Here is a 16,573-nt window from a genome sequence, read left to right as displayed (position 1 = left end):
AGATAATTTGAACTTCATCTTGACAGCCTAGTAATAATTCTCCTGCACAGTATACAGCTCTGGCTTTTATGACATTGAGGAACACAATGGAGTCTCAGTTTACTAGTCTTTTAAAGCCATACGGAACAATAAAGCTATATGTCCTTGAGTTAAAAATATGCAGGTTTTCTTGAACTAGCCAAGCAACTATGGTGTTGGCTAACGGATTTATCTCCCGTGATATAAAATCTCCTCTGATATAACTGCATTGTTCAAAGTGTACTAAGAATACCATGTTCAACATTCCCAAAGGGATTTATTAATAGTTGTATTGGTTGTTAACTTCTTTGTGATATGAAGTTGGAGTTTACGAGAGAATCCTGTAAGTCAACAGAGAACAGTCAGGTTTTACAACAACCATGGCTATTGTTTTACCATTGGTGGCCTTGTTGTTATCTCTGTGATACTGTGATGAGGGTAACTCTGTGATGGTCAGAGTCAAACACAGGATGACAGTGCATTCATTGTAAAGAAGTTGATGCTCTGTCAGCATTATTGTGCACATCCTGTAAATGAATAGCATCTTGAAACAATGATCAGTTACACTCAATACTCAGGGTATACTTGTGTACTTAATTATATTTTCCATTAACATATATTTTATTACAATCACAGTTAGAGTGTTACTCTGTGTAAAAAACGGATGGCTATAAACTGAAAATGTACTGGTTGCTGAGGTGTACGACCATTAAGGGCCTCATTCTTCTTTACTGGCTCCATTGGGTTGCTTTTTTCTTTGTACTTTGCACTTGTTTTTCTTTATTTAACAATCTAAATATTTTTTCCTATGGTCTTTGTATGGGCTTGTCTCCTGATTAAAAAGATGTTGAACCTAACATACTTACTGGTAATGAAGGTTAATTTAAAAAACCTTCAAAATGAATAATTAATAGGTCAGTTGTTATAACTTACCTTTATCATCACAGTCACGTTGTGTATTTAAACAAGATATAAGGTTGAACACACCTAAAACGTACTGTAAATCAAGTACTAGTATTAGTATTAGTAGTAGTAGTAGTAGTAGTAGTTGTAGTAGCAGTGGTGGACAGTAACAAAGTAAATCTACTTGAGTACTGTACTTAAGTACATTTTTTTAAATGTATAATGTATAAATCAACATCTAACCTGAGAAAGCATGTCGAGGTCTATAGCTATCAAACTTGTTATATTCTAGAAAAACATTTTAAACCAACGTGTCTGTGCTTGTAGTGACTAAGTTGCCGTTTATATTTCATGGTATACTTTTTAGATATGAAATAATGTTTTGTAGATAAACATGATGTAGCAGAATGTTCACCCATGCATTCTGGACTGCACTCATGCTTTGTGAAAATATGTTTCGAGATATGACCCAACAACTTTCACTTGTATTAGATCATCCTGCAATGTTTGACCAGGATGATATATACTCTGACTAAAGTAATGAAGCTGTGTACTTTGTCCACCACTGAGTAATAGTAATAGTAATAGTAATAGTAGAAGTAGTTAATAGTGAAAGTAGTGCCTGCTGTAGTAGCTCAATAGTCATGGTAGCCTGCAGAGATGTGACGCTGACGAACGAGTCGGTCTTTTGAATGGATCTTTCAAGTGAATGATGAGAACCGATTCGCAGTTGCGAGCCGTTCATTTGGGAGCTGTTTTCATATGCAGATTGCCCACTCTGCCTTTATGTGTCACCTGTGTGCCCCATGAGTCTGAGTTGTCACGCTGCCTTCACGTGAACGACCAATACCAACTCCGAGTATAAGTTTATATTGTTTTGATGTGGTTATGAGTCAAGGAGCTGAGCTCCTGTTTGTAACACTAGGTGGGGTAGTAACATTTTGCATTCACATTTTTATAATGTCCTTTATTCTAGTTGCATTTATAGTTTTTATATACAAATATATTCATTCTTATTCATTATTTTTATATTTTTTTCTGTATTGTTAAAATTTTCTTGTGTGGAAAATGTTACAGTAAAGTTGTTAACATGGAAGTTATCTGTCGTCTGCGTAGTTTTTATAGTGCCACAAAGTTTTTTAGGTGAGGGAAAATTCAAAATAGTGATCTCACTGTCGAAGCATGGGGACATGGCACCATTTTATGGAATGTTTACACTGCCAAATTAAATTATAATCAATATTTCAGAATAATTCCCACCAAAAAATAAATAAATATAACAATGAGCCAAAGAGCCAGTCTTTTGAACAGCTCTTTGGCTCATTGTTATATTTATTTAAGGAACTGCTCCTCAAGAGCTGGTTCCCTTCAATGAGACACAAATCCCATCTCTAGTAGCCTAGAAGAAGTTGGCCATTGGAACTGGCATTAAAATTGTTGTTGTGGTAACATCCACAGATTAAGCAGCCTGAAGATTATACAAATCCCATCTATTCAATCTAATCTATTCTAGGCTATTAAGTTCATTAGTTACCACAACTGAAGTTGGTGTGACAAGCAAGAGCCAGCCAAAGAATTCATCACTTGACGAGAGTTATTGTTGTTGTTATTATGTTGTTATTATGTTTAGCCTTTATTGAGAGTGATATGGCGTCGTTAAACACTCGACTCTTATTTTTCTGATTAACGTGAAGGCAGCACGCCGTGTGGTCACCATAGCAACGAGACGCCATGCTCCTTTAGTTTCCCGTTCATGACTGAGCCTAAAGCCTGTTGTAGCAGAAGTTGGCTTTATCGATAATTTCACGACACTATACATTATAAGTGAGGTGCAATTTAGGGGACACTTCCTCAGAGTATCCGCCAGCACAACCACAAATATTCAACAGGCCGAAGATGCCTTTGCTGGTGACAGACTTCTCCTGGACGCAGACGGAGTCGATGGTTTACATCAGTGTGCCTTTAAAAGGAGCCACAGCCGGAAAAGTGGACATTCTGTCAACAGATGAATACATCAAGGTAAAGATACAGGATAGTACACATTACCAAAATATCATGAGGCTCGTTTAGCAAGCATAACATTAGCCATACGTTGTTCACGAAGGATCCGCATTCATTGTTACCTTAACCTCAGTGTTATATTGTACTGACAGGGGGAAGTAGTTTAAATAATCAAGTGAATGTTTTTGTAAATGTGGTTTGGTCATCCTTCTACACAGGGGTGTGTCCAGAACTTTTTGACCAGGTGGCCCAACTGAGGCTCTCACATAGGCAGGGTTGGCCAGAGCATTTACACATAAATAACATTGACCCTTTCTGTCTTCACAACCTACTTTCATTATAATAATGATGATAATAATAATAATAATAATAATAATAATAATGATAATGATAATGATAATAATGAAAATACATTTTATTTATAAAAGCGCTTTAAAAGTTTCTACAAGACACTTTACAAGAAAATAAATTATACAACAGAAATGCAAAGGAAAACAGTACAAAAAAGCAAAGGAAGCAAAGCAGCAATACAAAAAAAATCAATCATTAAAGTATTAGTTGTTATATTCTTTTTGACTTAAAAAAAAACATGACAAAGTGACATAAATCTTCTAAGCTTAATTTTCCAAGGACTTACAAAAGATGTTTTTTCAAAGTCACATTTGAGGGCACTAATAAAGAAATCTACTGTCAGACATTTAACTTATCCAAAATTATAGATTTTAACAGAAACCCCACCTCTGACAAGGCAAACAGCCAATCATATTTTAGGATTTTGGGGTTGCCCCTGGGGACACGCCACTGCTTCTACAACAATGTTTTTTCCACAATCTTACAAGTGCATTACCAATAACCACTTCAAAGTGCATGTGTTTTGAACAGGCCTTGGTGTCTCTGTTTATATCCATTATAATAATTCCTACTTTCTTGTCTTACAGGTGCATTATCCACCATATCTGTTTGAAGCCTTCCTGTTTGAGCCTGTTGATGATGCCAGTAGCACAGCAAGGGTTGGAAACGGAGCTGCAGTGATCAGTTTGCCAAAGAAGACCCCAAAACTATGGGAGCATCTGATGATAGATACAAGTAAGATAACCTAGCTGACATTGTAGGCGACTGTTCACCATGGCTTTTATCAGTTTTCTCTCTCTGGGAATGTGGAGAAAATTCTATTTTCATGGATTACATTTTGATGGTTTTTGATGCCAACAAAAACAGTACCAGGATTCCCCTGATGTTTTGAGTGCATAGGGGCAGTGTGCCCATTAATAAAGAATACAAAATAAAAGCAAATGTACTGCAATAATCAAAACAATGATTGGGAAATGTGTCTGGCCACCTAATCCAACAGAATAACCAACAATCACACTACTTTTATTAATCCAACGTATTTCAGATGATAAAGAAACAAAGAAGGGGATCAGAGAGAGGGCGCTGTGGAGATACCAGGAGAAGCTGTCTTCAGAGTCCAAATCCAAGGCAGAAAAACAGCATGCAGAGAAAAAATATGCACTGGAGACGATGATGAAGGTAACATATTCAGTGATCCAATAATAAACTGTTAGAAATCTGTTTTCAGATGTTTAAGATCTCATATAACACATATAACACACTTATTAATTGTTTTCAGCTTGAAAAGGAGGAAAGAGACGGTATCCAAAAAATGAAGGACACTGAGCGAGAGAGAACCACAGCAGAGCTGGCAGTGTGGCAGCTGAGGAAGAGACAAGAGTTAGAAGAAGAAGAAACCCAACTTAAACTCCAGAGTCAGAGAGAAAGTCATGACAAAGCGAAAGCTGGGACAAAACAGTGTTCAAGTGGAGTGAAGGTCAAACAGAGTAGGTATATTTGCAGTGTGGTCACATAAGCTGCTACACTGCTTGACTTTAGTATGTGAATTAAAATATTCCTGCATTTAGATCCAAGAAGCAACAGCGCAAAAGACAGCAAGAAAAAGCAAGTGGACCTGCCTGCCCCAAGAACTGCTGGAAACATTCAAGTCACATTTACTCCTCGAGTTTTCCCAACAGCCCTCAGGGAATCAAGGGTTCAAGAGGAGGAAGAGGTGAGAGTGTCTTATCTCTTTCTACTATCTGCATACTTACCCTTTACAGCTACACAATGAGCACAATGTGGTAGGTATGAAATTCAAATGTGCAGCACAGTTCAAAGTTTGCTTTAGATAAGATAAGATAATACTTTATTGACCCCCTGAGGGAATTTGGTTGTTGCAGCAACTCAGACATAGTAGCAAGAGAAGTACACATACTTGTTAAACCTGCAAGGATCACAGGGAATCATCCCAACAGGTTGAAAGAAGGACGCTGAGAACTGCAAGGCAAAACAAGTCATAGGACTATAGTGATCCATACATTGAAGGTTAATTTGCCATTTTAGACTTGTGCCCTTTCTTTTTACATGATTTGCATCAATATCCTAAATGAATAGTCATGGTATTGCTCAAGTAGATAACATCAGCCTTTAACTGTGAATTGTGCTGTAATTGCAGTCAATTACAAAGCATCAACTGCTTGTATATGACACTGAGAGGCTACTAGAGCAATCTGATAACTTTTTATGCTATATGTCATTTGGACTCCAAATCATGTGAAAAATAAGGCCCATGTTTGAAAAAACAGGAGGTGAAGGAATTAATTCCACTTTTTATTTGAACCAACCAGTGGCTTCAAAGACAAGCTGAATCAAGGCGTGCATCAAATTCGGATGTAGAGGAGCTGACAGACCTGAAGGAGGAGCAGAGGAACCCAGACTGGTTAAAGGATAAAGGAGAGTAAGTCAAGTCTGACTTTAGATCTTTTTATAAATACTGTGGAGTTTTTAATACCATGGAATAACTAAATGAACTTCTGTCAGCAAATGTTTTGCCACTGGGGACTACCTCGGGGCAGTGAACGCATACAGCCTGGCTATCAGGCTCAACAAGAAGATCCCAGCTCTGTTTTCAAACAGGGCTGCATGTCATCTGAAGTTAAGAAACCTACACAAGGCCGTTGAGGACTCCTCTCAGGTCAGTAGCTTTACACTATCTGTGTTATCTGGGTAATAAATGAAGCTGTAATCTGCATATGCACAAACATTTCCATACAATGCCCTGTTTATTACATCTCTTCCATTTAGTTTCTACTGTGCAAGAATTTTTAGTGTGTCTTTTAAATCTCTGAAGATATAAGTTTAGCTACTCTACAGCTTTAATGTAATGTAGTGGAGTAAAGATCCTGTTTCTCTACAGGCCCTTGATCTGTTGACTCCACCAGTCGCTGCAAACGCAGCTGCCAGAACCAGAGTTCATGTCCGCAGAGGATCTGCTTTCTGCCAGCTGGAGCTCTATGCAGAAGGTCTGAACAGCAACAGTTAGTCTTTGTTATCCATAATGTGATTTGAATGATAAAAACACATTATTTATGTAGCTCTGTTGGAAGAGTTAGAATGTTTCATGATGGCATGTTTTTTAAAATAACTAAGTGTCCATCTTCTCCATGCTGTCATGTGTCCGCAGGGCTGCAAGACTACCAAGCTGCTCTAAAGATTGACCCCCACAGCGAAGCACTGCAGGCTGACACACAGAGTATCAAAGACATTATTCAAGGAACTGCAGACTGAGACACAGTGAGACTCTCAGTAACAAGTTTGATAACTGATAACTGATAACTTAAAGTTGCTGCATGTCTTTAACCATACAGTCTGTTTTATTAAAAGTCAGAAAGGTTCTGTCAGCTTGTTCTTAAACAGTGTTGCAGTGTGGCTCTCTGAAGAATACTAAGTTGAACACGTGGCTGTTATTAATCAGTGCACTCAGTGCTCCCTCATGTGGTCAACTGTTGCTCTTCCTTGACACCATCACCATGGCTTTTTCAGTTTCAGTGTGTACCTGTTCACTAACTCACAGGCAATAAAGTCAAACCAGTCAATGTTGATCAGCTACCAAGGTTCCAAAGAACTCCTCCCTGAGTATAACAGTTTCTGTATAGTCATCTTAACTTTCTTAAAATGTCATTCCATAGAGGAACTTTTGAATACTGCAGGAACCTGTCAAGGTAATTAAGACTTTAAAGAATACCATAGTAGGAGTATTGAGTACATTTTGAGCAGATTTTTGTTTTGTATTTCAATAAATAAGTCTTCACATTTAAAAGAAAAGTATGTACATAAATAATCAAAATCAACAAAATCCTCCAATTATTTTTTTTCAGAATACTAAAGTTACTGAGTTCAAACAGACAAAGTACTCACTGTCAAAATCTCCAGTCATTCAAGATTTAAACTGTGCAATTAGGTTTATTATTTAACTGAACCACGAAACACAGCAACCATGTATTCTATTCAAAATAAAAGCCAGTATTCAGTGTACAAAAATGTATATACTTTATTTTCCATGAACCTCTGTTTTTAAATGTATGAGCTGGTCTGTGAAACACAGAGTTGGCAACAGAAAATACATTTAGAAGCCAAAAAAACTGGATCCAATAGAAATTGATGAACAGAACTTTTTCATCCATTCCCTGAAGGTTCAATTTGTCGAAATGGGAATATTGAGCCACATTTAGCAGTCACATTCTAGATTAATTATTGGTAAAGTCCCATAAGCAATGGTGGCCTCCAAGGACAAGACGCTCCTGTCAATGCATGGTTGAATGATCCTACATTTATCAAATAGTTCTGTCAGTAGAAATTCTTCCATTTGTTATTTGTGTACTCATAAGCATTGGGGGCGTGGCTTATTAGATTCAGGGGTGAAGTATTTCATAACTAATTTATAACTTTTATAACTATCTACTTTTGAGGATATTATGGTTACGAGTTTTGCGTAATGAGGAGCTGACCTGACTGACAGGCCGGCAAATTGTAGCGAGGAGGCAAAAGAATCCCCTTAACTCCACCTCTTTGCTAGGTCGACCAAAAACTCAGTTGATTTAGCATTTCAAATATGGCGATCAATTTTCACTTCAGAAACCAATGGGTGAGGTCACTGAGACTACATTTATGTATTATACAGTCTATGGACAGAACGCTTTCATTTATCTTAGTTCATAACAGATTGCACACCACATATCCACACTCCATCCACCAACAACTTTAAACTTCGACTTGTTGTGAAAGCCTTTTTGCTTGAATCTGAAGTGCAAATTGAGGTCGACTGATCAGACCACACAGTGGGTCAGGACCCAGTGCTGCTGGATCATGGGAGTGCTAGTGTGGGTCTCCAGAGGTTTCTAAAAAAGGTGTTAGTTTGATGCTTTATTCTAATCACAGCTCTGTTTAGCAGCTCTAACATTCTGTCTAAGCCTTCTTGAATTCCTCTGACGTGACATAATATAGACTCATAACTTTACGTAGGCTGTAGGGTATTCCAGCTTTGAAATGTGGCTCAACAGAATAGATTTTTTTGTCTGTCCACTGATCTAAGCAGATCAGAGCTTCAATCCTGCCAAACATGTGAGTGTGACTGTGAAGTAGCACTTGAAGACCAAGGCCACACACCCTGCCCTCTGTCAGTGTGCACAATTGTCTGTAAACACCCCACAAAGCTGCTTTCCTTCATTTTTTCTTCTCCCAATTTTCTTTTTTTTTTCTAATCTCCTAATCAAATGTGCCAAAAGCTCCCAAAAGAGTTAGGAATGGTTGAAATTCAGCATCAAAAGAATGGCGTCATTAAGAGGCTTTGATTTGTAGTGGAGCTGCATTGTGGCAGGTTAGTCTGAGTGAATGACTGTCCGTGAATTACTTCTCTAAGCGTTTGAAAAGATAAACACAATTCCAACATGCATAGACGAGCAAGAGAAGTGAAGTGTTATTACAAAAGATTAATGCAAGTGCTTTTGGAATGGAGCAAAGACAAGGTCCTGTTGGGTGGAGGACTAGTTGCGTGGACATTTTTATAGGTAATGTATTCTCATAGGTGGATAAAGCGTGAGACAAAATGCAAATTCTTCTTTCTTCTTGTATCCATTTGACTTACATTGTAGTTTTTATTTTATATACACATGTATATATAACAAAACCTGTTGTTTTACTGTCCGACTATAGTCTCATTGTCTAAATGTAGGGCTGTTTATAATATTGGAATGTAGGTATGATTTAATATATATCACCGGGCCAATTTATTTAAGTTTTTAGGTGTGTTTTTCTGCAGTAAAATTATTTTAAAACTTTGATCAAGAATATGTCTCAAAATGTTTAATAATGATCAAAAGCATGTGTTGAATATGAAAGGTAGAAATAAACAGATAATTGTTGCCATAGACTGCAGTACCCCTGAGCACCAGAAAGTTTCCAAGTGTCTTTCAGCTTTTTTTCTAGCTTTATGCTATACAACCTTACTGATTAAAGCTCTCAGTGTTTGTTTGCATTTCTTAAAGAGGGAAGCAGTTTTCAGCCCCTGAAAAATGATATTAACATCATCACCTCACCATCTTGCTTACAATAAATTTTTCAGCATATTCTCTGCAGAATTCTTCCATTATTTCACTTCATGCAGACGAAAAGCAAAACTGATAATTACACCATTTACCCCAAAATGCATTCTGCCTTTGCAACACTTTAAACAAGTTCTTGCAACACCAAATAAAAGAGATGCATTTGTGGTAAAAAGTTAAAGTTAAAGTAATTGCCGTAATTGTCTGCTCTTACAGGTAAGCACTGGTTGTCCGATATAAACATCATCACCCCTGCCAGATAGCTTGCAGTAAATTTTCCAGAAAATAAATTTGTGTCTTCTTGGGTGCACACATGCAGTCCACCTAGAAAAATACTAAGTTTGTTGTGTGAACAAAAATAAAAAGTGTAAATGATATACACTACTGGTAAAGAGTGACTAATTTAGAATAACAGAGGATAATTTTTCAGGAAGAGAGTAAGTCAATGTGAGTTAACTGAATGTCCCCTATCAGTCACTTTACAGAAAGGTTAGGTGTTTTTCAATATAATCAGTTTTTATTCAATGCTTTCCAAGTGGATACTTTCTTGCCAATGCCACTTCTACCATCCTCTGTCCTCTGGATAATTCAGGTTCAGGTTACTTTATTTGTACCCGTAGGTAAACTTGTTTTGCAGCCAGTGAGATGTTAGGTCAATACAAAATTACAAGATAGATGTCAGACAGAACAAACTACTTAATGTGCAAAACATACAAAAATATCTTAAAACTAATCTAACACAAAAATGGTAAAATGAATAGACATGGTAAAATTATAAAAGTGCTAAAGGTTCCATTTAAAACGCATATCAGAGAACAGTCAACCAATAAAAATGATAGAATCACATGAATAAATAAGAAAAACTGGGCTCAAGTCTTAAAATTGGAGGCTGGCTGTGTGAGAAAATAAAAGCTATTGCCTTTTCAGCTCAGTAATAGCAGCAGGACCAAAGCTTTTCTTGTGACGCTGTGTCCTGCACCTTGGGACTAAAAACCGTTGTCCAGAGTGTAGGAAAGGACCAAAAGGAAGGCCAAAGGAGAGCATTCTTTGCCATGATTTTGAGTCAAAATTTGCAGCGTCTCTTTCCTCAAAAAAAAAAAGTTGTCAGAAAACATGAGAAATAAATGTATTTGTGTTGAGAGGCTTGATTTTTGCAAAAATAAGGGATAACGAAAGTTTGATCTGTGAAAGTTTGTATTCCTTCCTCTTGGTATCTGATGGTCTTCAGTCGTTGATATCAACCACATGATGTTTCTGTTATGCAAAGATACTTGAGGGATTTTGGTGTCGAATCACTACCTTTAATGTCCAAGTGGGTGCAAGGAACTGCCATTGGACTGTATTATTTTTGTGGATGACCTGTGTGTGTGTGCGGGGGGGTTGGCTCAGCTAAAGCTGATACCCTCCTATTGTTGTGTGAGCTCAGTTTGATTGGCAGGTGGTCAGCCCTCCTGGCTGGGGGCTGAGCTGGCTGACCACTAACATATGGAGTCTTTATCCCTGCATGCTGTGCAGGACACACACTGCTGCCTCTGGACACCACTCTTTAACCCTTTTAACAAACTTCAACAAAGGGAGTGGACCCCCATGTATACATGTTCCTGCACCACAGAGCAGCTCGGATTTTAACCAGCTCTTAGGGTCCAAAGCTACTGACAGTTGGCCTCAATGTGACACTGACATTTATCAAGAAGAAATATGATTTCATTTGTGCAAATTGTCTTGGAATATCTATACTCCAAGACATACAGCTACCTCAATGTACTGCAAATGTCAATCTTGCCAGAAACAAGTACATACACAGCAATTCACTGCAAATAAATCAATAATTTCAAGTTAAAAGAAAATGCTGCAGTTCTCTAGGACAGGACTTTGGTGTATCATTTTTTGGATAATAACTCACACAGGAGAGTTAGACCACAGGGAGAGCAAGGTGTCATGAGCCAGGAACCGACACACCCTATGTAACCATTAGAGGTCAGTTTGACAACAGGGGGAATAAAACTAGGCATCTAAGTAGTCTAAGTGATGTCACCCTTTGGTTTCTAAAAAGGTATAAAGATACCCAAAACATTTACTTATGCTTTAAAAATAGGGATTTTGGTATAGGCTCTTATTGTGTTTCCTTGACTTTTTAAGTCAGCCTCAATGGACACTCTACTTCTTTCTCTTTACACTTCCAAATAAGCTTCATTTTTTATTACTGGATGTTGCTGCTTGGTACAAAGGTTTTATCCTGAGGCTGATCCCAACAAATCTATAATCGGCCCTGAGTCAGGGTTCTTTAGCTAGAGCCACCGCACAGATACAGTCCCACTAATGCTACTGAGGCCTTAAAACATGGACTTCCTAGTGCTCCAAAGCTCCTGAGATAGTTAGAGGGAAATAAACAGAACCACTCCCCTACCTTGGAAGTAGAATGTCTAAGCTGGGAATGACTTCAGATCTTAGTTGACCACTTTCCAGTTACGAGCTGAAACAATACAGAAAATTCTTTAGCTGTTAGCTCCTGTTTTTAAAGGAGCACAACTAAGTTGCCAATAAACACTAATACAAGTACAGTTTTTTACTGTTAATGAAGGGAGAGGCCATCTTGGATATCAAGCTTGGGGTTACTGAGTTGCTCCAAGTTTCCTAGTAGGAATTCCGACCTCAGGAGGCATTCCAGGTGACATATCTGATGAACATCTTGGAATTACAGTCTTTCAAGATCAAATGGAACACACCAGTAGCACCTCAAACTGTAGAGCTGTCTAAGCTGGTTAGCTTACAGTAGCTACACTGAGCAGCAGTGTTTACTTTAACAGAGCTATCCATCCTCTCCAAACCGCTCCATCCAGAGCTCCCCCTACAGGTCTGACTCACTTTGATGTCAGGACTGGATTTGCATAAATACACTTTTCTGTTAAATTTGTTATCTGTTTGTGTGTTTCTGACTTTGTGGGACAATTTATTTTTTGTCAGTGCAGATCTTTCAGGGTCATTGTAGTGTCTTGGTCTTTGCAAGCACGGAAACCTTTTTACTGAATACAAGACGAAACAGCTTCCTTCTGCTGCTGGAAATTTAGCCAATGAAAGCAGGGATACTCAACCAAAATGCATACGTTGACTCAAACAAAGGGCTGGAATATGCTAAAAAGTTACAAAGAGTTTTTAATTGTGTGATATTTTTATGCAGTTTGTCATTGGGGATTATTTAACTCCCCTGTTGTTCATATAATTATGATTACTGCAGCTTTAACTGTTTATATATATATATATATATATATATATATATGTTGTTTGGGAACTCCAAAAAACAATATTGTAGCTTTAGTTCTCTAATCATTGTTACCATGCAGTGTTTCACAGATATTATGTTTTCTTATCGGTGTGAAGAACAAAACACGCTGCACAAGTTCCAGTTAAATCTGGACCATCCTCCTCCTTCCTCTTCCCTCCCTCTCTGCCCAGCTGAATAACCTCTAAAGGTAAATTAGATCATAATGACCCCGCACCATCCATACAAAACCTGATTAGACACGCAACCCTCTGCCTAATGAGCTGAAAAACTGTTGTGTGTGTGTCTGTGAGAATGTGTGTGTGTGTGTGAAATGTCTGTATTTTGCTCCTTTAGTCACAGCTCTGTGTGGTATCTCCTAACACACACAGACAGGAGGAACCATGTAAACATACACCAAGACACACACACACACACACACACACGCACGCACGCACTAAATAAGCTGTTGTCGGATGTAGATGATTTGTAGATTTTTAAAACATGACTCATCACTGTCATCCAGCCATATTGTGTGTATCAATGTGTGTGATGGTACAGACTACAGCAAACAAAGCATTGTTTATTATTTGTTCCAGTGACCTAAAAGATGCACCCATTCTGGCCACTAGGGGGCTTTTTGTAACCAAACCTGTGTTACCCATTTCAGAAAAATACCCATCAATATTGCAGAAGGAATCAGTTGAGAATAACAGGAGCCCATACTAATTAAGGGAGCATTGAAGATTTATATCAATCAGTCAATTTTATTTATATTAGGCCAAACCATAGTTATCTCACCACACTTTAACTTGTTCAGCAGGTCTCAGCCCTTATTTTTCAACTATCTCAAACAGAGACACATCATTTATCCACCAAGCCTCTGACAAAGTCCTTGGAAAGGACAATGTTTCTTTTGACAAGCTTGTGAGCCAAACCAGACTCATCAGTGGAAAGCTATCATGCTGCAACTGTCTGGGTTGAGGAAGCAGTTTAGAGATAGGCAGAAAAAGAGAGATCGATAGAGACAAGCAGACACACAGCACAGAAACTATTTAAAATATGCAGTCTGGAAGTTTCAATTGCAATTGTTATATTAAAAATACAACCACTATTAGCAATAACACCTATATTTATGAAAGTATACAGTATGTATGACTAATTACTCAAGCAGGTCTACAGCAGCAGGGGGTCTGTAACATCAAACCACAGGAATCTGTAAGACAAGGGAGGACAAACACCCCCAGGAGGAAAGTAATTGGTGACATGCAGAGAGAACTAATAGACAAAAAAAGAGAGAGGAGGAGACAGGAGCTTGATGTATTAAGTCCCCGATCATCTTGACCATGCCATGATAATAAAGGCATTTTCTTAGGGCTCTCAGGCAGCACTGCATCAAAAACAGGCATGACTCTGTAGTGGGAATCACTGCATGGCTCACATCTAAAAAAAAAAATACTGTCTGTGAACACAGCTCACAGCCAAAACTATTATGCAAAGAGGAAACCATTTTAACCCTCCTATTATGTTGCAGGTCAAATTGACCCATTTTAAAGTAAAAAAAAAAAAAAAAAGTTAAAAGTATTTTGTCGCTATGAAACTTCTTCTGCTTTGCGTAATTGGTGTAATCAACATATAAAATGAAAATGGTTCATTTCACATATTTTACCTGCATGATTACATTACATAGAAACATTTTGGGGGTCAATTTGACCCGGCAGCCAAGTGGAGGCTAAATGCGGTCAGAAGTGTCAAATACTAAGTGTTTCTTTGCAACTGTGTGATATATTTCACCCCAATCACACACACACACACACACACACACACACACACACACACACACACACACACACACACACATACTCTTAAATGTATTTATTGGGATTTTTTTGGGTTCTGACACTTTTGGATAATTAAATATGCCCTAGGTGAAGTTGACCCAGGAACATTATTGCTGTCCCTAAGAAACAAATATAACACAAGGGTTAAACATGTTGCAGAAATGCTGGCGACTTATTTAGGCCTGAGCCCGTTTATGATGGACTAGGGGGAAGTGGAAAACTGTTCTGTGGTCTGACAGGTCAAAATTTGATATTCTTTCTGGAAACCATGGATGCCGGGGTTTTAAGTGAATCCTGTATCCTTTATCTCCAGCTTGAGTAAAAAAAATATCAGCAACATGAATTGTTGAAATCCACATCTTAGAGTGATTATGGTACTTATCAAATTATCTGTGATTGTGAACAACAAAAACAGAAGTAAAAATCTAAATCACTCAACATTTCTAATGAAGAGAGCAAAGATTGCGCTACAATCACCAAAATGCTCCATGACGTCATCTACTCCTTCTCTAAGAAAATTTTAATTTTGTACATAACAACATGAAATATATGTATATTTTTTTCTCTTTCTTTGCGAACTGAAGAAAGTTTCCAGGGATCAGTGGTCCCGGTGGACTTGACCTCTGCTCTGTCAATTGTTTCTTGTTCCTAATGCTAACGCAGAAACTGAAGCTTATTTTGCCGTGTTCAGTCACGAGGGAAATCTATTAACACCTTCTCTTTTCATTTTCCCCCTCTCCTACCCCTCGTTTCAGCCCTGCTGTTATTTTTCCTCTTTACCCCTCCTCTTCCTCTACCTCTCCTCAGTGATAATGAACTGCCGGTCTTGCCCCTGTGAGTCTGTTCAGAGAGATTGTGTGTGTGTGTGAATGACTGACTAACCCCTTTCTGAATTATAGACTCCCAGGGGTCACCCTGGATCTCCAGGGGCCTATTGTGGTTGCCCTTCTCTCAATTTCTCTCAGCTGCACTTGAGAGCCCATTGGTATGGTATTTGTGTGTGTGTGTGTGTGTGTGTGTGTGTGTGTGTGTGTGTGTGTGTGTGTGTGTGTGTGTGTGTGTGTGTGTGTGTGTGTGTGTGTGTGTGTGTGTTTCCTCTCAGGTAAAAGTAGCAAGCAGATCACTCCCTGTCCCCAGTATGCCTCACTGCCTCTTTTATAGAGCCTCTCTCACTTATTCAAAGGGACTTGGGTATCTAAATTCAACTGTTACTCACTCTCCAACTTTTCTTCACACCACATTTTTAATGAAGTCAGCTGCAGAGTCGGAAAGGAACCACAAATGAGAAGGACAGAAATATTAAACAGTTTAAATACATTTTTAATGGGTTTCATAAACGTTACTGATGATAAAATGCATTGTGTATAGTGAGCAAGATTTTAGTGCAGGTTGGAACCTCAACAGAGTGAACAGGATCCTGACCCCAAGCCAAGTCCCCTACTAAAAACCCACCATTATTCTCACTGGGTCCACAAGGGTTAATTCTGCAGCCCTCTTAAAATGAGCTAGCTTAGCCATTATTACTCACCTTAAACTTAACATTTCTGCTTGAATAAGCACTATTATTTTAGTTTTCCCACAGTCAGTAAAGTTAAAGTATAAATTAGCTGCACATTTATGCGCATTGATATCAAGACAGTTAGACCTTCCCAGTCTGTGATCAGAGATTTATTTGCATCAGACAATTCTTCATAACAACCATCTGCCAAGCAGAAAAAAACAGACCATTGCTTTGAACTGTTGCTATAATTACCAATCAGGATCGAGTACTAAAGCCATGTCATAAATAAGTTGTTAGCATATTGAAAAAGAAATGGCACATTTTGGGGAGTAATGAACGATATCTCGCAACAGCATAATTGCAGTAAGAATATTTGGTATTTGTTGAAGGCAGAACACAAAAACACAAATGCAGAGCTGGTAGCTGATGGATACTGCTGGGAATAAGTACCTGTCACAGTGCAAGTCCCCTGGGGCCCATGGGTCAGGTGCAGGGTCATCAGCAACAAAGCTCCATTCCTCAGCATTTCTATCCTTAACACCTTGAAGTTGCAGGGATGTCTTAATGCTAACCAATTTCACATGTGGGTTAGATGTTCCTCCTCCAAAACCACTGC

At 38.3% G+C, this 16,573-nt stretch overlaps 1 protein-coding gene across 1 annotated transcript; it reads left to right on the top strand.

Annotated features, from left to right (window-relative positions):
- Positions 1-2,619: 2,619 nt before the first annotated feature.
- On the top strand, positions 2,620-6,669 carry dnaaf4 (dynein axonemal assembly factor 4). Its single transcript, XM_034684848.1, has 9 exons — positions 2,620-2,940; positions 3,861-4,008; positions 4,319-4,452; positions 4,553-4,760; positions 4,842-4,987; positions 5,604-5,713; positions 5,797-5,950; positions 6,173-6,278; positions 6,440-6,669. The coding sequence occupies exons 1-9, from the start codon at positions 2,818-2,820 to the stop codon at positions 6,541-6,543; spliced, it is 1,233 nt and encodes a 410-aa protein (XP_034540739.1). The 5' UTR covers positions 2,620-2,817; the 3' UTR covers positions 6,544-6,669.
- Positions 6,670-16,573: the final 9,904 nt, after the last annotated feature.

Source organism: Notolabrus celidotus, chromosome 6 (genome assembly GCF_009762535.1).
Source record: "Notolabrus celidotus isolate fNotCel1 chromosome 6, fNotCel1.pri, whole genome shotgun sequence".
Lineage (NCBI taxonomy): Eukaryota > Metazoa > Chordata > Actinopteri > Labriformes > Labridae > Notolabrus > Notolabrus celidotus.
This window is presented reverse-complemented; position numbering and strand designations above follow the sequence as displayed.

Coding starts and splice junctions, on each gene's coding strand:
- dnaaf4 (XM_034684848.1), top strand. CDS start 2,818: ATGCCTTTGCTGGTGACAGACTTCTCCTGGACGCAGACGGAGTCGATG. Junction 2,941..3,860: donor CAACAGATGAATACATCAAG/GTAAAGATACAG, acceptor CTTGTCTTACAG/GTGCATTATCCACCATATCT. Junction 4,761..4,841: donor TGGAGTGAAGGTCAAACAGA/GTAGGTATATTT, acceptor TCCTGCATTTAG/ATCCAAGAAGCAACAGCGCA.